The sequence below is a fragment of the Xyrauchen texanus genome, chromosome 27, assembly GCF_025860055.1.
Source record: "Xyrauchen texanus isolate HMW12.3.18 chromosome 27, RBS_HiC_50CHRs, whole genome shotgun sequence".
In the NCBI taxonomy this organism is placed as follows: Eukaryota; Metazoa; Chordata; class Actinopteri; order Cypriniformes; family Catostomidae; genus Xyrauchen; species Xyrauchen texanus.
In genome coordinates, this window is record NC_068302.1 from 25,663,478 (window position 1) to 25,683,676 (window position 20,199).

General features: G+C 37.0%; 2 protein-coding genes and 1 long non-coding RNA gene across 3 annotated transcripts; all 3 read right to left on the reverse strand.

Moving 5' to 3' along the window:
* Positions 1 to 15: 15 nt before the first annotated feature.
* si:ch211-163l21.11 (inositol 1,4,5-triphosphate receptor associated 2) lies at positions 16 to 4,625 on the reverse strand. The gene is made up of 8 exons (XM_052093870.1): positions 4,605 to 4,625; positions 4,193 to 4,333; positions 3,962 to 4,093; positions 1,725 to 1,872; positions 1,596 to 1,639; positions 820 to 870; positions 582 to 703; positions 16 to 154 (listed from the first exon to the last, which is right to left on the reverse strand). Exons 1-8 carry the CDS (start codon positions 4,623 to 4,625, stop codon positions 16 to 18), a joined length of 798 nt encoding a protein of 265 aa, XP_051949830.1.
* Positions 4,626 to 7,453: 2,828 nt separating this feature from the next.
* LOC127621249 (60S ribosomal protein L10a) lies at positions 7,454 to 11,735 on the reverse strand. The gene is made up of 6 exons (XM_052094761.1): positions 11,664 to 11,735; positions 11,171 to 11,242; positions 10,981 to 11,061; positions 10,421 to 10,569; positions 8,796 to 8,968; positions 7,454 to 7,672 (listed from the first exon to the last, which is right to left on the reverse strand). The coding sequence occupies exons 1-6, from the start codon at positions 11,666 to 11,668 to the stop codon at positions 7,502 to 7,504; spliced, it is 651 nt and encodes a 216-aa protein (XP_051950721.1). The 5' UTR covers positions 11,669 to 11,735; the 3' UTR covers positions 7,454 to 7,501.
* A 4,315-nt stretch (positions 11,736 to 16,050) lies between these two features.
* On the reverse strand, positions 16,051 to 18,815 carry LOC127621252 (uncharacterized). Its single transcript, XR_007967838.1, has 3 exons — positions 16,759 to 18,815; positions 16,415 to 16,459; positions 16,051 to 16,180 (listed from the first exon to the last, which is right to left on the reverse strand). It is a non-coding gene; the product is annotated as an uncharacterized LOC127621252 (long non-coding RNA).
* Positions 18,816 to 20,199: the final 1,384 nt, after the last annotated feature.

Here is a 20,199-nt window from a genome sequence, read left to right on the forward strand (position 1 = left end):
TATGTATAAGGTTGCTTACTTGTTTACACAGTGTGGGTCTGTCTCATATCTTCGGATTTGTTTAGAATGAGTTTGAGCAGAAGCAAGACAGGATGTCTCCTTTGGTGCTTTATTGTCAGCAGTCTTTAAGGAACTCTCCTCTGGAAATACTTGCCTACAGAAATGTTAGATATGCTGTTTCTTTGGATATGGTCCCTGAATCACAGAATACCAATATTTAAAGTCAATATGAAACACGGTTTGCAACCCATTTAACTTCTGTAATGTGACAAATTTCCATGTGAAACATGATATTCAATGTTAAAAATAGGGCAGTACTTGATATCATCCATAAGCAATTGGATCATGAAAAGTGGTTTCAATGAGGAAGGGTTGAAAATTAAAACGGACTGGTCACATTATCCGAAAAGGACAGTTGTTTCAGAGGCAGAGCAAGTTATTACATTCTGATGGAAGAATTAAAAGACAAACCTTTTATATTCTTATGCGTTTTCTTGGAATAACAATGGAGTGTGCGATAAGACTAGGAGTCAAGGGTCATTTTTTATTTCATGTTGTCTTTTTAAATGTATCCAAATTACCTTCTATCCATTTGAAGGCAATCTTCGGTTTGGTCGGGTTTGTTTGTGCTTGATTCTCTCACTTCATTGGTATCATTGGACACTGAAAATGTTGTGGCTTGTGGCTCCTTAACTTTTTGTCTCTTTTTTACAAAATAAATCACAGGTACAGTTTAACTTAATGTAGACTGATATCGTCATATTTTTATTGACTGTGATTAAAGAGTAATTGAATGGATGAGACTTGTTAACCACTAACCTGGTCTTGCTTTGAGGTTACTTTTATGCTGATTCTACACCGTAAATGTGGCTGGGAGTGAGACAGAAGAAAGAGAGAAATGTATAATCAATCTGATGACCAATAAATACCCCTGAATTACGAAGATATTGAACACATTATTCACAATTGATCTATAAATGATCAACATACACTCATATTGAATCACTTATTCATGTGATTATCTAATCAGCCAGCCCATCTGGCAGCAGTGCAATGCATAAAATCATGCAGATACAGGTCAGGAGCTTCAGTTAATGTTCACATCAACCATCAGAGTGGGGAGAAAATGTTGTCTCAGTGATTTCAAACATGGCATGATTGTTGGTGCCAGAAGGGCTAGTTTGAGTATTTCTGTAACTGCTGATATCGTGAGATTTTCACACACAACAGTCTCTAGAGTTTACTCAAAATGGTACCAAAAACAAAAACCATTCAGTGAGCGGCCATTCTGCAGACGGAAACACCTTGTTGATGAGAGAGGTCAACAGAGAATACCAGACTGGTTTGAGCTGACAGAAAAGCCACGGTAACTCAGATAACCACTCTGTATGATTGTAGTGAGCAAAATAGCATCTCTGAATGCACACCATGTCAAACTTTGAGGTGGATGGGCTACAAAAGCAGGCACATTATTAGGACCATATTGTTCCCGATAATGTGCTCAGTGAGTGTATCTGCATAAATGTAAAAATAAAAACAAAAAAAAGGACAATCAAAAATATATATTTTTTTATTAGCACACAACTAATCAATACCTTCTGTGATTCCTTTTCCATCTTTTCAGTTGCTTCAATTTCCTCTGCAGTAAGACACAATTTTCCCTTAAAATGCAAGTGGATCCACAAAAACTTTATACCATGAAACAAATGAGTGTGTTGACATACCTATCAGCTCACAAGCCTGTCCCTTTCTTCTACATTTCTCCACCTGTTTCTTTATCTCCTCCAGTTCAGCACTGTTTCTTTCATGACGACACTTTAGATTCTCTACATGAGCCACCATCAGCTCCACTGCACGGCTCACTTTGGCCTCCTACGCACACATTAACTGTTTGTTAACATTACAAGGCTGCTTTCCTTGGATACAGTGCTATGCTAAAGTCAAAGGCACATTTTGATGTTTCACAAAAACATTTGTCTTAAGATGGTTATTATACTTCTTTTAGATCTGCATTAGTGTGTCAATATGAAATATTAATTTTACATTTCCAAACAGTATAGAATAGAAGTAGAACAAGAAGTCCTGCAACAGGTGGTATAGCCCCCACAGAGCTTTTATATCAACATCATTAAGTCAGTCTGGGAATACATGAGCAGAATCAATTATCAGGAACAGGAACAACCTATCTGCCAACAACATTAAAGAGCACCTATTTAAATATGCCTAATATGAGTTTTTAAATATGGCTAATTTTGTTTTAAAGGTCTCAGACAATAGATTTACATGCATCCAAGGTCAAAAAACATTTTACTTTGCTCATAAATTAAATTGCAGCATTATCTTTTTTTCCTAGTGTCAAAAACGACTCGTTCAATGATCCGTTCTAAAGCATTCATTCTAAACACCTCCTTTCAGAGAGCCTCTGATTGGTCAGATGTCCCAGTCTGTTGTGATTGTTCTACCGCTTAGTGTAGTGTTTGAGGGTGGGTCAAATCTGTTCATGAGTAGCCAGTGAAGACCAGAGGTGGGTTTTTTGTTACCAAATTATGTAGGTTAGAACATGAAGTCTGGAATTACTAACGACTCGGTTCTTTCTTTTGGGAGTCAATAACTCCATTTGTCATGGACTTTTATTTATGAAACTTTGCAGACTATTTACATTCACAAACAGCTATATAACACACACTACATGAAAGGTGATATTTGAAAAACCATAATATTTGTTCTTCAAATAGCTGTGAGCAAGTGTGCCTACTGTTTTAAACTTTATGATGGAAATTGATAAATCAAACTTATTATTGGCATTGTTTTTGATGGCCTAAAACTGTAGAACATTATTGTACAAAAATCAATAATACCTTAGTATAAATGTTACACTGGCCCAAATACTGTATGTGTGTGCAGGGGCAGTTCCACCGCCGGTCGGAAGATATAGATATTGTTTTTGTTTTTTGTTATGACTGTCCACGGTTGTGATGTCCTTTTCACCATACCAAACAATAATGCCCCTAATACATTTTTTCAAATGTTAGTGACTGTTCTTGTTAACTATGAGACAAGTGATGTTTTAAGAATACAAAGAAAAGTCAAAGTAAATGTTACTTGTGAAAAGAAGATCTTAATTGGGCATCAATTCTTCTTTTTTTTTTTTTATTATCTCATTTACTCAAAATTTGGAATGCCCAATTCCCACTATTTAGTAGGTCCTCGTGGTGGCATGGTTAATCACCTCAATCCGGGTAGCAGGGACAAGTCGCAGTTGCTTCAGTTTCTGAGAAGGTCAATCCGCACATCTTATCACATGGCTCATTGTGCATGATACCACGGAGACTCCACATGTGGAGGCTCATGCTACTCTCCGTGATCCATGCACAACTTACCACATGCCCCATTGAGAGTGAAAACCACTAATTGTGACCACGAGGAGGTTACCCCATGTGACTCTACCCTCCCAAGCAGCCAGGCCAATTTGGTTGCTCAGGAGACCTGGCTGGAGTCACTCAGCACACCCTGGATTCGAACTCAAGACTGCAGAGGTGGTAGTCAAATTGGGCATAATTTCAAACTAAGATGTAATTTTGACAATTTACACAAAGTGTGAAAATATTATTTATTTATTAAAAGTTTTCAAATTGTAATGTCCTTCACCATCATTTCCACCACAGAATTCTATTAAACCCAATATACAATTTGAGATGTGGTGGAAATTACACATTTTCATGACTTTCAGAAAGATTACAATTGCCCTGTGATATATGTACACTGTTGTATATTTTTGGTAGACAAAAATTGTGAGTTTAAAATTTATTTAAACGAGACTTTACTTTCTAAAAGCACACACTGCTTAAAAGTTGAAGAAACACTCATATATTGATAGTGTGGTTTAGATCTATTCGACACCAACCTATGGAGACCTGCTGTAATGTTCTCGTGATTTTCAAAATGGAGCACGGTCCAATACCTGATGCACAGCCCCAAGAACTTCTGCTGTGCTGGAGATTCGTCCAATGGTGCCCCCAATTATTCTAAGACACAGCTCAAGTCGCTGGAGAAGGCTAGCCCGCTTGATGTCTAAACACATTCCCTTGAGAGTCTAGCGGAAAAAGAGAAACATACACAAAAAATGGCAAAGGATGCTAACTCAAAAATGCCAGTAAGCAAACCAGAAAGGCTATTCCAAGACTAGCTGCACCTCAAGCATTTCCATGCCTCTTTCCACTTCCAGTTTGAGGTTGTCCTCAGCCTTGTCCCGTGCATGTTCCTCAGCCTCCAGCCTCTGGCACAGGGTGTACTGGTCACAGCGGTATGCCAGGGACAGCTGAGAGAAAGCAGTCTGTGACAACAGCAAGAATATGATCACTATATATAGAGTACTGTACAAAGGAAAGTAATCAAACCCTACTGTCAAGTGCAAAAAATGGGAAACACATGACTGAATTCAATTGAATATGATCAGCTATAAAAATACATTTACTAGGATGAAAAGAGAAGGACATTTTATGACTAAAGGTACACTTTAAAGACCAAATGACACTCTTCAAAACATCACATTAAGTTAATGGGGAGAATATTGATCAGTTTATTGTTCATTATTTAGAGCTGACCTCCAATTCTTCCTCCGTCATGTCAACACTATGATGGAGAGAAATAACAGACATTATAATAATTAATGTCTACAAAGCAATCAAATTTGGATATCCAAGGTCCACATACCATTGTTAATCTACTAATAAAACAAAACTTCCTTCAAATTAATTTTTTTAACTTTTTATAACAACATAAAGCATAATTTATTAAATGATTTGGACTAAATGAATAAGCTGACTGAAATGTTAGCACAGTACAGCAGGAAGTGCTTTGCAAAATAGCACCCCAAGAAAATCGTGTGACTCTTTTATGTTCATAATACAAAGCTAGCTGAAGAAGTTCATGTAGCATGTGTTTCAGCAGGCAAGGATTGTGTATTTGAAAAGATGACTTTGAGCAAAAAAGAGAAGGGTCTATAAAGAACTTCTGCCTAATAAAAAACACCTGTTGGAACTGAGCCTCTCCATAATGGACAGCTCCTCCGAGGCCATTTGGTCCTCTTGTCTGGACTCTGAAGAAAGAAAGAAAATCACTTCTTAATTATTTAATATACCATTTTAGTTAAATAATCAGAATGTTGTGTTGAGGTGGTACCTTCCTCTGAGTCATTCTCGCTGTTTTCTGTTCTGTTGCTGCTGAGCACTTGTTGGTCTTCACAGGCCTAACCATTCATTATTGTTTAGACAAAAATGCATACATATTAAACCACAAGATTTACAGATTTAGAGAGGACTGTTTTACCATATACTACAAACTGAGTTTTAGTGAAAACGTTAAATCAGTTAAATATGGTTGAATATAAAGGCATCAATAGCCCATTTAGTTTAGGAACATTACTCATTTCGTTTACATGATGCAAAGGAAATAATAATGGACTGATTTCAGTGTCAGGTGGAAAAAAATAAACCAAGAGAGACTACTTTGCAGTGCCATTCAAGAGAATAATATCAAAACACTATACAATACAAAACTCCCGATGGCGAATAGACATTAAACACTGCAGTATCAACCTTACAAAGTTTTTACATAGAAAAGGCTTAATGTTAAATCTGTTAATTTACAGTTAAATGTTAATTCTACATATTTTTTTCTGGACAAATTCCTTCAAAAGCAACATAAACAGCAATTTTACTCCAACCACGACAGACTATCCAAAATGTACAGACTTATTGCCCTGACTCTACTGGTCATTTATTAAAACAAGATAGCAAATAATGAGTATGTATTCAAGAACACGATGCATATAAATCAAAGTCTATGGAATAAAAACGCAGGCTTGCTTACCATGACGTTTGCTTTGATTTCTAGTTCTTCACCTGTCCCCTCACTGCTTACAAGTTATCATAATCTCGTTAAGAGATTGAGGAACAAGAACTCTGCAAAGGCCATGAGCTCATTTTAGACACGTGACGCTCACCCACTGCCACATATTAAACTAGTATGACATAGTCAGGATTGAGAGAAAATATATAGTTCTTGTGGCTTTGCAAAGATTACAGTTAAACTTTTGGTATAAATCAGATAATGGATAAGTGAAATAACATTGGATAATGTCTACACAAGTTACACAAAATCTACTACACATCGTCCAGACATATCAAAGGTTTAGTTGGGTCAGTGGCCCTTTTGAGTTATGATGATAATGATTCAGTGACAGCTTAGGTGGTGAGGAATCACATTTACTGTAATGACACCATAAGTTTTTGAGCGGAGACTCACAATAAACACAAGTAGGAGTCTGGAAAGGTGATTGTCATCTCTTAAAAATATCTGCTCTGTGAAGGAATGTGATTTCCTCTGTGCAAACCTAATACTATAAAAGGAAACAATAATCTAGTTATCAGCCTACATAGGTAGCATTTTAAAGCAAAATAGGTGCATAGGTGCACAGCATGTAGTTCCAAAAGGTAAGATACACATTAAGCCCCCATGTCCATTTTCTTTACAAAAATAAAAATCTGTAACAGTACTGAGGCACTTACGATGAAATTGAATGGGCCAATCAGTAAACGTTCAAACAATTGGTTTCAGAAATATAGCCACAATATGTAAACATGCGTGTTAACAATTTTAGTGATAAAATCACTTTCTAATCCTTTGTGTAGTTACCCAATTTTAGAACTTTGTTGTAATCAGTCACAAACATGACTAAAATGGCAATTTAAACAACTTCACGGATAAAATGATCCACTAATTTTATCAGAAAAATTGTTTTTTTTTTTTAAATGAGCTTTACATTTCTGCCTTTAAACCCTCAAAGCATTGGCTCATTTCATTTCCATTGTTGTTAGTGTACTGTTACTTCAATTTATTTGAAAGACAAGGAATGTCAAATTATTTGGGGGGTAATTACCATTATGCCACAAAGGTGGTTGATCAAGCTTAACTTGAATTGAACCTGTAACCAGGGATACAAACTGATGAGCGATTAAAAAAAAAGTGAGAAAGTCATAGGTGTCCCAGATATATCATTTCTGGGACACCTATTCTGATATATAATAATTTAAATATACAAGTTGATTTATTTGTTGTATGTTAAGGCTTTTTGTTGCATTTAAAGCTGTAAGTGTTTAAGCTTAAAAGTAACCATTTCCAAGTGATTTTAAGGAAAATGCTGAAAATTTGTGAAACAACTTGTGAAAATTTGCTTCAGAAAAGGTGACTTTAGCTGAAAGGTGATTAGATTGCATCCCTGCCCAGAATGTTCCTTTAATTTGGCAAACAAGGGAGGAGCAGCACATTTGGCAAGTATAAAAGCATAGAGTAATTTGACACATTGCAATAACATTTTGATCAAACAGAGGCATATATTTAGCATATTATTTGAAGGGTCGTTGACTTGGAAGAAAGAGACAAACAGATGAGATTTGGATCAACTCCACATTTATTGTAGAAAAGTGAGTGCTAGAGTCTCTTAATAGAGGCGCTGTGGCTTTCCCATGGTGCTCTTGATGTAGAGTGCTCTGACATTTTGCCAGTTCTTCTTCAACAGAGAAACCAAGAAATTCACAGCAAGGTGGATGTTGTAGACCAGCTCTTCCTCAGTCATCTTGACATGACCAACGGCCACAGCCAAACACAAAACCTGTCAAGAACAGATAAAATATCATTATCTTTTAATAAAAGGTATTGAGATTAATTTCCCCCTCTTGGATATAACAAATCTATACTTGGAAGCTCCTATATTTAAGCCTATTAATCAGCACATACACATCTTGTATATCCACAATTTTAGAACTTACTATATACTCCCCATGAAAGTATTGTAAATATGTCTGGGTATCGAGTTCAGTTCCTTATAGGCACAGACCGAATTGTCTCTAAACAATCTAGTATTGAAACATGTGTTATTGTTCGGTACCAAATTTCGATACCTAAGGGGCTAATCTAGTCAACGTCAGTGATAAGTGTGCAGCGTGCTAGATGTGTCCAAATCTAAAAGTGCTGGTGATTGGCTGTGTTTAGGCATAAAGGAAAAACACTAGTATCAGAAAATGGTTTGAGTTCCAGGGCTGAAAAAGAATGTCATCATTAATATTGCTAACACTGTTCTACGTTACAGAGAAATACTTACCCATAATAATGAGCCTTTAAAATATAAATTTTACAAACGCAAGCAAGAAGCGAGCCGCAGCGACACAGGGAAAAGCGGTAATGATTCTGAATGTGTCAATCGTTTGGAGTGACATTTGAATTTAGTTTATTAAATACATTTAACTTTCAATACAAAATCAATAAAGCAAAAATATTCACTAATCCCTCAGCCCCGAGATTTCCGATGTATTTGGAGATAGAGCTATATCTATATATCGTGAAGGAAGGAACAAAACAAATTTACACGCATGATATATTTTCCTGGATAATAAAATACCCGACGGGTAGAGAACGCACGGATGAAGCTTCTTTGCCAGAGAGATGTTCACAACTGCTGTAAAGCAATCTTTCAAAAAGTTTAACACATTTTAAATGCACTTGCCCCCCCCCCCCCCAGTTTCATTTGAACTTTTAGTTCAAATAAATAACAAAGTTCAAAGTTTGAAATCTGCTTAACTCATAAGGTTTAATAAAATATTTACTTTTTTTTTTTTTTCTTAACCAACGTATTGAAAAAAAGTATTGTTTAGGAACAGGTATCAATATCCAAAAATTTTTAACGATACCCAGCCCTAATTGTAGAACACCAATACTGTGCAGTAAAGAGAACATACCTTTTTCATCTGGAATTTGATGGTGGATTTCACCTCGTCCACCTTGGTGCCCAGGTTCTCGTTGTGGGTGAGCAAAGACGGAAACTTTCCTGCTTTGTTGAGACCAGGGCCCAGGATACGAGGGATCTGCTTGATCAGGGACTCAGAGGCTAGGAAAGCGTCATACTTCTTTGCTGAAGGAGAACCAACAGAAAATATTTCAATATAAGTGCTATATTGAAGCACCAAGCACTTTCATTGTGTCTATACTCCATTCAATAAAAATGAGTGGTGAACAGGGCTGGGACAACACGTCGACGACGCAAAATATGCGCGTCGATTCGTCAGACCCAAAACAAAGATGGCGGCGCCGGAGAGTAGTAGCAACACGAGTATGGGAATTCTTTTAATTCTAATGATATGTCGTCTTTGCAAAATGGAGATGGCCTTCCATTGTAGCACCACGGTAATGCACCAGCGCGCACGCGCACACACACAGTATTCTTAAGGTGAAAGGAAAGTGTCAGAGTGTAAGTTGTTATTTGCATGTGAATGAAGATGCTTTTTTTCAGTATGTTCAACATAAATGTTGAATTCTGAATGTTTATTTTCATTATTTTTTGTTGGAAAAGCACTTTCTGTATTAGCTTAAAGCCCCCATGTTTACAATAGTTACTTTATTCTTTCAATAGCTCTAAGAAAGGGTGGCTGGGTGACCTTTTTATTTTTTTATTGAATGCTAGACATCAGAATGCATTATTTTGCTCTTGTAAACTTTTACTTGAATTTTGAGTTTAAGAAAAAGGTGAGTGGCAGAGTGTATTACTACTATATGTTGTTGTTATTTTTATGTGAATGAAGAATTAAAAGATGCACTCTTTTCAGTAAGCTAGGACTATGTGCTTTCAACAAATGTTCAATTCTGTTGGTTCAGGAAGGACGCAATGACAGGCTGCTGGCTCACACTGTCGCTGTTAATTTGTATTTATGTTTTGTTGGAAAAGCACTCTCTGTATTAGCTTAAAGCCCTCAAGTTTACATTGGTTACTGTATTATTTCAATTGCTCTAAACAAGTATTTTGGGTGACCTTTTTATTTTTTTATTGAATGCTAGACATCAAGTTGTTGTTATTTTTATGTGAATGAAGAATTACAAGATGCACTTTTTTTCAGTAAGCTAGGCCTATGTGTTTTCAAGGCTTCAAGGTTTTATTGAATGCTATCTCTGACTAAGAATGCATTACTTTGCACTTGTATAGTCTTTTATTTTAAGAGCAATAAACATATATTGCAATGTTAAGGAATTAATTTTTTTTTTCATTCAGATATGTAAATCAACATGTATAAATTGCTATGAAGTCAATTAATGGGGAGATAATCAAAATCGAATCGTAATAAAACTGAAAAAATGAATCGTTAGATTAATCGATGCATCAAAAATAATCGCTAGATTAATCGTTTAAAAAAAGAATCGTTTATCCCAGCCCTAGTGGTGAAGACTGTCAATTGGCCTAACATCATCTTTTGTCTGGGTTTGAGAGTAAATGACAACTTTTATGTTTGGATGAACTACCTACTTAACCATAAAGCGGGCACTTTCAAGCAAAATACTAGCTGTTGGAGTTCAAAACCTTGAGGAAACTCACCCAGCTTCTTAACCATTTTCTTGTTCTTGTTGAGCTTTTTGAGAGCCTCAATATCCATGTGTGGGAGATCCGCTGCCTTGGCTTCATCACAATGCTGCTGGTCACCAAGGACGCACACTGAGAACTTGGGGCGTGGGGTAGTCTTCAGTCTACAAGGGTCAATGAATAATATTGACTGACAACATGGATATAAGAGACCCCTTTTGACCCCATACAAGGCAGAACAGAAGAATCTTACCCATACCACCTCAGCTGGCATCATGTGTAGATAGTACAGGAACATAACAAAATGGTCGGCTTAGGTATGATAGCGTAAACGCCTCACCTTTTGCCTCCCCTCATGTTTTAAGACCCAGGGTAGGGGTCCGTCTGCTTCACCAACTCAAATGTGGTTCAGACAGACTACCCGGGGCGGTTCTCCAATGTCTGCACTTACCTGCCCACTCATAAGGTTTAATAAAATGGACTAAATTATCAATGACAAGAGAGCTGAACTTTAGTTCAGGCAAAAGCAAAGGGCAGACAGAGAGAAGGCTGGGTGATACAGTAAAGGTCCGAACCTGACAGTGCCTGAGAAACGCTTGTCCTTCTGGGGATCGTAGTTCTTCAAGCTGATCTGCAGTTCAACGGTCTCAAGAAACCTAAAAATTTAAAAAGTCATTAACACTTTTGTATTAAGTAACAGCTACATCTTTAGTATGCACTGGGCTTTTCATTTAAACGTCTGCCACACGGTGTCAAAACACTTACTTTCTCCTCTTGGACCTGGAGCCAGCCTGAACCTCCCGAACTGACTCGTACAGCGTGTCTCTTGAGACCTTGCTGTAAAAAAGAGAATAAAACGGTGTTAACTGCATACAGACCACCGATGCTCATGAGTATCGCCTTGGATGTCAAGTCGCGATGACTGCGTTAGCAGACCTGCCGGTAAACACATCACTAATATGCCCCCTAAAATAGATTTAAAAAAATTAAATATACCCATAATACTGATGTTACGTGTAAATAGTAAGCGACAAAACAACTACAATTTCAGATTACGTTAAATAGTCTTCGGATTACATTGGATTGCATTTCACGCGATCTACTATGCTTCAAACGGCGGCTCATGGGCTTGAAAGACAATTCACTACAGTGTCCGTTTCACAATATACTTGCAATAAAAAATTGTTAAAAATTAAAATACAAATATTTCAGGGACCTCATATATAATATACAAGGTTATCTGAACGTTTTCACGTGCCTCATTTTGCCGTGATATCTGTCCTCTCACACTGAGCTCGAAAAAGGAAGTGGGAAGGGAAGTTGCGCTAAATATATGCGCCTCACAGTGAAAGATGGACTTCCGGAGCCGCCATAATTGTTGTGGCAAAAAGACCATTTTTAATGTCCAAAAAATCCTTTAAAGGGATAGATCACCCAAAAATGAAAATGCTATCATAATTTACTCACCCTCATGCCATCCAAGATTATTTTCTTTTTTCTGCTGAAGACGAATTAAGATTTTTTTAGAAGAATATCTTAGGGCCGTTACATAGTCAACGCGAGCGACGCGCTCCCTTTCATAATGGCGGCCGAAGCGTAGCGACGCGTAGCCTTTCAGACGCGTTGACTATGTAAGGGCCCTTAGCTATGTAGGTCCTTACAAAATACAGTATTCATAGCAAGGGGAAAGATGTACAGTCTCTTCAATGGGCTGTACTGCAGATTAAATTATTTCTGGATCATTCTGCAGACAAAATATTGAAAAAATATGTTTCCGAGAACATTCAGTAGACAAACTCCAGATAACATCAGTTCTGAAAAATCTTATCTAATCCAAGACCTTTGTACAGCTTTAAACCATGCCTGTCATTGAAAACTGCCTCATTTTCATTCCTGTTAAAACTCAAAGATGGTGCTACTGTGAATAAGGTCTATGCAAGTGAATGGTGACCAGACCTTTCAAGCTCCAAAAAACACATAATGGCAGCATAAAAGTAATCCATACAAGTTAAAAGTTTTATTTATAGTAAAAAATGATTTACAAATTGATCTGTTTCTCCCCCAAAGTGATTGAATTTCTTCAGAAGACATGGATTAAACCATTGAAGTCGTGGGGATTACTTTCATGCTGACTTTGTGATTTTTGGAGCTTGATTGGTCTGGCCAACACCATTTCCTTGTATGGTATGGACCTACAGAACTGAAATATTCTTGTAGAAATCTTTGTTTGTGTTTAGCAGAATAAAGTCATACACATCTGGGATGGCATAAAGGAAAGTAAATGATGAAAGAATTTTAATTTTGGGGTGAGACATCCCTTTAATGTCCTGTTTTTTAATGTGTCAAAACACGGTGTGTTATTACATCAATGTGTAATAACATCAAAATAACAAGTTAAATTGCCATCAAATACATCTACATTTGTAAGTGTATTCAATAACTCACAATAATTCATCTCCAAGCATTCAAATATGTTCAGTGCAGGGCAGGACAGTTGAATTGAATCATTAATAAATATTGATATTGGAGAGTTAGGCCTTTTTTACTTTGATGATAGTTGTATATTACATTCAGAAAATATATTTACAAAATAATACAACAGAATCAACTGAAATCTATAGCATGCATAATATAACTATGATAATATTCTAGATGGAAATCCATTTTAATGTATGTTTTAAGAAAAGTCTCATGGAAAGACAGGAAAGTGTATGATGGCATGCAGCATTCAGCTGAAATATAAAAAACAAATTAAAACACACCCAAACACACACAAGTTTTTAATAGTTTGCCACTAGTTTAAACATGTTAATAAACACTTTGTCATGTAAAGATACTTCATTATAATAAAGTTATTATTACATCCTAAGACGTTATCAAGTGCGCATATAATATAATTTGTTTTGGTTGTGTATTTTGTGGTGGGAAAGTCTTTTGTGTGAGCATGCGTTTCCTCTGTTTTCTGTCTCCTCTCTCCCTGGATCTATAATAGTGTATAATGACTACCAGGTGAGACTGCTAAAAAAAGAGATTGGTCTGGCCATGAGCTGTGGGGATGTGTACAGCTGACTCCCCTCTCCTGTCTCAGATGTGCTGAGCTACTTTGTGTTTGGTAACTTGTTGTATAGATATTGAGTGTTGTATAAAGGTATTAATTGTATTGTTGTAATGCTTAAAGTTGTTAGCTACTATTGGGAGCTTTTTTAGGGAGGTGGGGGGTCCAGGATTCCTTTGATACATATAAACGACTCGTTTAAATTTGTTACGGTTTAACCCAACCTAGACTGGGGATTTAATAATAGCACTATAATATAAGTGTTTATTCATAATTGAAATTTTATAGATAATAGAGTAAACAACAACATTTGTTTTTAAAGTACCAATGATTTATGAATAACGTACAATAATAATTTGATTATTATTTATTTTATACACATGTGACTGATACTTAGTCAAGACGCTCAGCATCATCTTGGCAAAGTTCACTGATTTGCTGGAGACTGGCTGCATAGTTGGTTGGTAAAGAGAGATAGAAGAAAGAAAAACAACAAATACAATTAAATGCATAAAAACCATGAACATAGAACTTAAACATTCTTTAATGTACAAGGCTGCATTCTAAAGAGATTGTAGAGGCACCTTTGAATCCAGCAACGCATGGACGACTGATAACACACCATCATCCCAGGACACTTCAAGTATTGTCCTATGAATCTGGGAGACATTTTTGTCAGTAAAAGATGCGTTTAATATACCAGTCATACTATATTTCAGAAATAACAGGGGCCCCATCTCTTTTTAAAAGCTGAACTGGGAAATTCTGAAGAACCAGAATACAAGAAGCCTGTGATGTGGCTCAAGGCAATCTTCTATCAGTCTACACAGTAACTCTGCCTGAGCACTTCCTAAAGAAAATCTGAACTAGATCAAAGAGATTAAGTATATAAAAATCTTAAAATATAATATAGTATATACATAGTAACTTTGAAATCAGGTGGAAAAAAACCCTGATACCTCTTTGTCCCTTCCGTAAGACTAGCTCGATTACAGCCTCGATTACATTCGGCCTGGGGTAACAACTGCAAACTGATGTTAATAAATTAAAATAAATTGGGGTATGCATAGAAACCATTCAATTATGATGACATTGCGAGAAGTATCTTTACATTTTCTTCAGTATGTGTAGCATTTATGTAACAAATGGCTAAAGCATTTCAAAAAGGCTACAGGCCAAATGCAGTGCAACAAACCCAGATAGCACAGATATGTCTTCGAAATGTCTGTTTTAGATGTTTTCATCTGGAAAGAATCTAACATCTGCTAAATGTCTTAAAAAGATCAGATTTACAATCATTCTAAATCATAAACGTCTCAGACATTTGACGAATTAATTATTGACATCCGAGACATGCTTACTGACACGTCTTATAGATGTACTTCAGATGAGTAAACAGCGCAAAATAGACATCAATGTAAACATACATCAAATAGATGCCTGTGGGTTGTACGTGTGCTGTCAGGGGATAGATTATAACACAAGTGTCTCGAGAAACATTTTTAACAGCTGATGTTCTTTTTAACTTGACAAAAGAACTTGTGCCGCTCCTGCACGAGATGCCAAAAACACAGAGATGCATAATGCAATGGTCAAAGACATCCATTTAGCATGTTTAGATAAAAGAACAAATGAAAAACCAATGGACACAATAACGCATTTGGTGTGAACAGCCCCTTATTAACAAGACACAGCACCAATGGAAGTTTCTCAAAGTTACCTATCAAAAAAGCAGTCTTTTGATGATTGTAGGTAAATATTATCTTAATGTTTAATATCCATATGCTGTTTTAATGAATGAGAAACTGCTGTAAATTATACAGTGAAATAGCAGTTCGAACTTATCGGGCTGACTAGCCAAACAATTCAAACCTTTTTGCTAACTTGTTTGTCCAATTCTCTGAAAAGAACCGACTCAATAGAATGATTTACATTTACATTTACATTACATTTATGCATTTGGCAGACACTTTTCTCCAAAGCGACTTACAGTGCACTTATTACAGGGACAATCCCCCCGGAGCAACTGTTAAGTGCCTTACTCAAGGACACAATTGTGCTGGCTGTGGGGATCGATATATTTATTTGTGAACTGGACACACCACTAGTTCTGATTCTATGCTACAGACTGAAATATGGGACAAACGTCAAGATCTCCGATATTGTCAATCAAAAATGTTCCTAAGATAAGTTGAAGCTTTCACTGTATATTTTTTTTAAAAGGGACTTTTAATGAACTTTGTAATACAGCACTTTTCGTACCACTGTCTCCTTAACATGATTTGTAAGTTGCTTTGGATAAAAGCGTCTACCAAATTAATAAACGTAAGTCCGAATACACACTTGTTCGAGTTTGAGTCAAGGCCGAGTCAAATTGCTCACAAGTCCATGACAAGACCAAGACCATGAAAATAGCGGTCTTAGAGTATTATAAAACTGGAAAATTGACAAAAATGTTGATATGTTTCTCACCCACACTTATCAAATCACTTCTGAAGACATTGATTTAACGACCGGAGTTGTATGGATTGCTTTTATGCTGACTTGTGTGATATTTGGAGCTTCAAAATATTGGCACCCATTCACATGATTTTTGTGATAACAGCAGAAGCAGTGCTGTGATTGAGGTCTCGGGACAGTTCAAGCAGACAGTTACAGAACTGAGGTAAACTCTTCTCAGGTGCTTCAGATAAACACAGCATTGAAAACAATACATCCACCTGTGGAAAAATACAACAAATCTATACTGACGGAAATTTAAAAGTCTAAAAAGAGTTTCATTTTCAAATGAAAACAGCCAAACACAAGCCTCATCTAGGTCGCATTCATGCAATACTTTAAGAGCAGACACAGAATTCTCATCCCACTGTGAAATAAAAAAAATTATCAAAATCATATGAATGGGATGCTGATAATAGCAGTTAAATTTACATAATACAACAAGGATTTCTTACCCCAGACTCTGTATCTAGTAAATCTTTAATCACAGGAACAGCTGCCTGAAAAATTGTCAAAACATTAGATATTCTTCTATAAATTCAAACGCAAGAACATTAATCCACCATCCTTTATGCTGAACAACAGAAAATTACCTTAGATGTTATGCATAAAGAGAGAGATTTAAATGGCCTGTCTGTGAATTTCAATGGAACTACATTTTGTAAGAGCTAAGGTTTTGCAAAATCAGTGCTGCACATTTATGTAGAAAATAGGATGTTTGCATCTATAATGAGTATGTTGGCCATATCAAGATAATTTAACTGCAATTTGATTAACATTTGATTCAATTCCACCCTACCTTTATATGGTCTGGCAAGATCTTTGAAGAGCATAACATATCAGAGCGAGTCAGCTGCAGGACTTTGGTCCAGCTGTGATGTTGGTGAGAAATCCATCTTCACCCTTTTACTTTCATGAATGTCTTCCTGGCAGAAGTCAGAAGTTTACAAACACCTTAGCCAAATACATTTAAACTCAGATTTTCACAATTCCTGACATTTAATAATAGAAAACATTCCCTGTCTTAGTTAGGATCACTACTTTATTTATATGAATGTAAAATGTCAGAATAATAGTAGAGATAATGATTTATTTCAGCATTTTTTTCTTTCATCACATTCCCAGTGGGTCAGAAGTTTACATAGACTTTGTTAGTATTTGGTATCATTGCCTTTAAATTGTTTAACTTGGGTCAAATATTTTGGGAAGCTTTCCACAAGCATCTCACAATAAGTTGCTGGAATTTTGGCTTCAGTATATCCACATAATTTTCCTTCCTTATGATGTCATCTCTTTTGTGAAGTGCACCAGTCCCTCCTGCAGCAAAGCACCCCCACAACATGATGCCACCCCCATGCTTCACAGTTGAGATGGTGTTCTTCACCTTGCAAGCCTCACACTTTTTTCTCCAAACATATTGATGGTCATTATGGCAAAACAGTTCCATTTTTTTTTCATTAGACCAGAGGACATTTCTCCAAAAAGATCTTCTTCCCCATGTGCACTTGCAAACTGTAGTCTGGCTTTTTTATGGTGGTTTTGAAGTGGTTTCTTCCTTGCTGAGCAGCCTTTCAGGTTATGTCAATATAGGACTTGTTTTTACTGTGAATATAGATACTTGTCTACCTGTTTCCTCCAGCATCTTCACAAGGTCCTTTGCTGTTGTTCTGGAATTGATTTGAATTTTTCGCACCAAACTACATTCATCTCTAGGGATCAGAATGTGTCTCCTTCCTGAGTGGTATGATGGCTGTGTGGTCCCATGGTGTTTATACTTTCTTACTATTGTTTGTACAGATGAGCGTGGTACCTTCAGACATTTGGAAATTGCTCCCAAGGATGAACCAGACTTGTGGAGGTCCACAGTTTTTTTCTGAGGTCTTGGCTGATTTCTTTTGATTTTCCCATGATGTCAAGCAAAGAGGCACTATGTTTGAAGGTAGGTCTTAAAATACATCCACAGGTGCACATCCAATTTAGTACACCTCCATCAGAAGATAATTGACAAATTTTCTGGAATTTTCCAAGCTGCTTAAAGGTACAGTTAACTTAGTATGTAAACTTCTGACCAACTGAAATTATGATATAGTCACTCACTCTGTCAAAGCTTAAAGTGTATGTGGCAACTATATCTGCGTATCATGCACATGATGCCGGCGACACTATAGGCAAGGATGATTTAATCATAAAGTTCCTAAAGGAGCAAGACGATTAAACCCATCTTGGCCGGCTACAGTCCCAATTTGGGACTAAACATTTGTCCTCACAGGGCCCTCCTTCAAGCCTTTGGACTCTGCACTAATGCTGGCTCTGGCCTCAGTAAAACGGGTCAGTGACCTGCATGAACTATCAATCGACAATTCATGTCTGGAGTTTGACCATGGTCTTTCAAAAGGCACTGTCAAACATGGCCATCAGAATGCAGGTGGTTCACCTTCAGGCCCTCTTCCCTCCACCATTTAATTCGGATGAGGAACAATCATTGCATTTGTTATGCCCTGTGCGGGCGCTGCACGCATATGTTGAGCGTACACGCCAGTTCGGACTGTCCGATCAGCTCTTTATATGGAGGACGCACAAAAGGAACATCTGTCTCCAAGGAAAGACTTTCTCACTGGATTGTCAATGTCCATTGCCCTGGCTTATGAGACACAGGGTCAGACTTGCCCAATTGGTGTTAAAGCACACTCAACAAGAGGCATGGCCTCGTCATGGGCATGGACAAATGGTGTGTCCTTATAAGACATATGATTTGCAGCAGGATGGTCTTCTTAAAACACATTCACAAAGTTTAACAACCTAAACGTAACGTCTCTCTCTCTCTTCACAAGTCCGCTCTGTTTTGAGTGCTTGCTATTCATTTATATTCATCCAAATATAAATGCTAATGCTCCTCTCTTTAAGGACAAGCTCCCCATCTTTTTACACAACTGCCTGCATTTAGGCAGTTGTAATTTACCATAAGTCACAAGGGCTTACAATGTAAATAAACTCCCTTCCCAATTGGGTTCGTGAAGGAGTTAATTCATATTATATGACTATAATTCATATATTCAGTCTCAGTGCTCAGCTCCTGGCCCAACACAAGGGTCACTCACTGTAGCATACTCATGTCAGTCGCCGCCCCACGAGACTGTAGCGTCATGCTTCCTTTCCAGGAGGTTTTGTTATGTAGTGTGGCGTGATGGAATTCTGTTCACCATATGCAATAATAAACGCAATGTCTCGTTCCCTTCATCTCAGGGAACCGAGGTTATCATCATTAAACCGAGGTTATGTCATTAAAATGTCACACATGTAACCGTGACATTTTAATGACTTCAACCTAAGTGTATGTAAACTTCCGACGGATCATGTTCATCATGATCCATGCTCTCACTTTTTTTCTTGTCTGAGAAAGAACTGAGAAAACAGTTTGATTATCAGCCTGCTGACCCTCTTTTCTAAGCTCCTCGAAACAAGACGCCCATCTTCCCTTTGCATTAGTATACTGAAATCTCTCACAGAGACTCTTTAATTTCTCTGTACATTTTGAAGTGAGAAGGGTGTCTTTCCAAGTGCCCTTAATGTCTCTATGGAGCTGTTTGTTTAAGGCACAAACCCACTAATTTTCCCTATGGTTCTGAGTCAGACATTGAAGCAGCTGGATAATACTGTCTCTGGGATGCCCAGAGTGAATAAGATGCAGAAAGCAGAGCAGATTTCTTTTGAAGTCCTCAGAAAACAGGCACACCATAGGTTTCCTGTAAAACAAAAGCAAGGAATTATTTGAAGTAGAGGTGCCCTCTACAATGGACATATCTTTATATGGTGCACTCAGTAATCTTTGGTTTTATATTGTGCAGGTCAATATGGAAGTCATCTTGAATGTACACTGACACCTTGGGGTGTGGATGTAGCATCATTCAAACTTTATAATTTTCAGTGACTGATGCCATTGAAGAAATTTACTATAATCCAAAATCAGTCAAGATAATTTTAATCCATGAGTGAAGGTGTCCAATAACGGGACGGTTACTGAGATTAAAGGGAATGTTCACCCAAAAATAAAAATTCTCATATCATTTACTATGCCTTCCTAGATGTACATGACTTTCTTCTGCAGAACACAAAGATTTTAAGAAAAATCTCTCCACGCTCTAGGTTCCTACAATGCAAGTGAATGGTACCAAAACTTTGAAGCGCCAAAAAGCAGCATAAAAGTAATCCATAAACCTCCTGTGGTTTTAACCAAGGTCTC

Excerpts from the sequence above, each read along its gene's own strand:
- si:ch211-163l21.11 (XM_052093870.1), bottom strand. The coding sequence starts at position 4,625 with ATGACGGAGGAAGAATTGGAG. Across the intron at positions 4,334-4,604 it reads TGACGGAGGAAGAATTGGAG|ACTGCTTTCTCTCAGCTGTC; the intron begins GTCAGCTCTAAA and ends CTGTTGTCACAG. Across the intron at positions 4,094-4,192 it reads GAGGCATGGAAATGCTTGAG|ACTCTCAAGGGAATGTGTTT; the intron begins GTGCAGCTAGTC and ends TTTTTCCGCTAG.
- LOC127621249 (XM_052094761.1), bottom strand. Across the intron at positions 11,062-11,170 it reads TCCAGGTCCAAGAGGAGAAA|GTTTCTTGAGACCGTTGAAC; the intron begins GTAAGTGTTTTG and ends TTAAATTTTTAG. Across the intron at positions 7,673-8,795 it reads TCAAATTCCAGATGAAAAAG|GTTTTGTGTTTGGCTGTGGC; the intron begins GTATGTTCTCTT and ends TGTTCTTGACAG.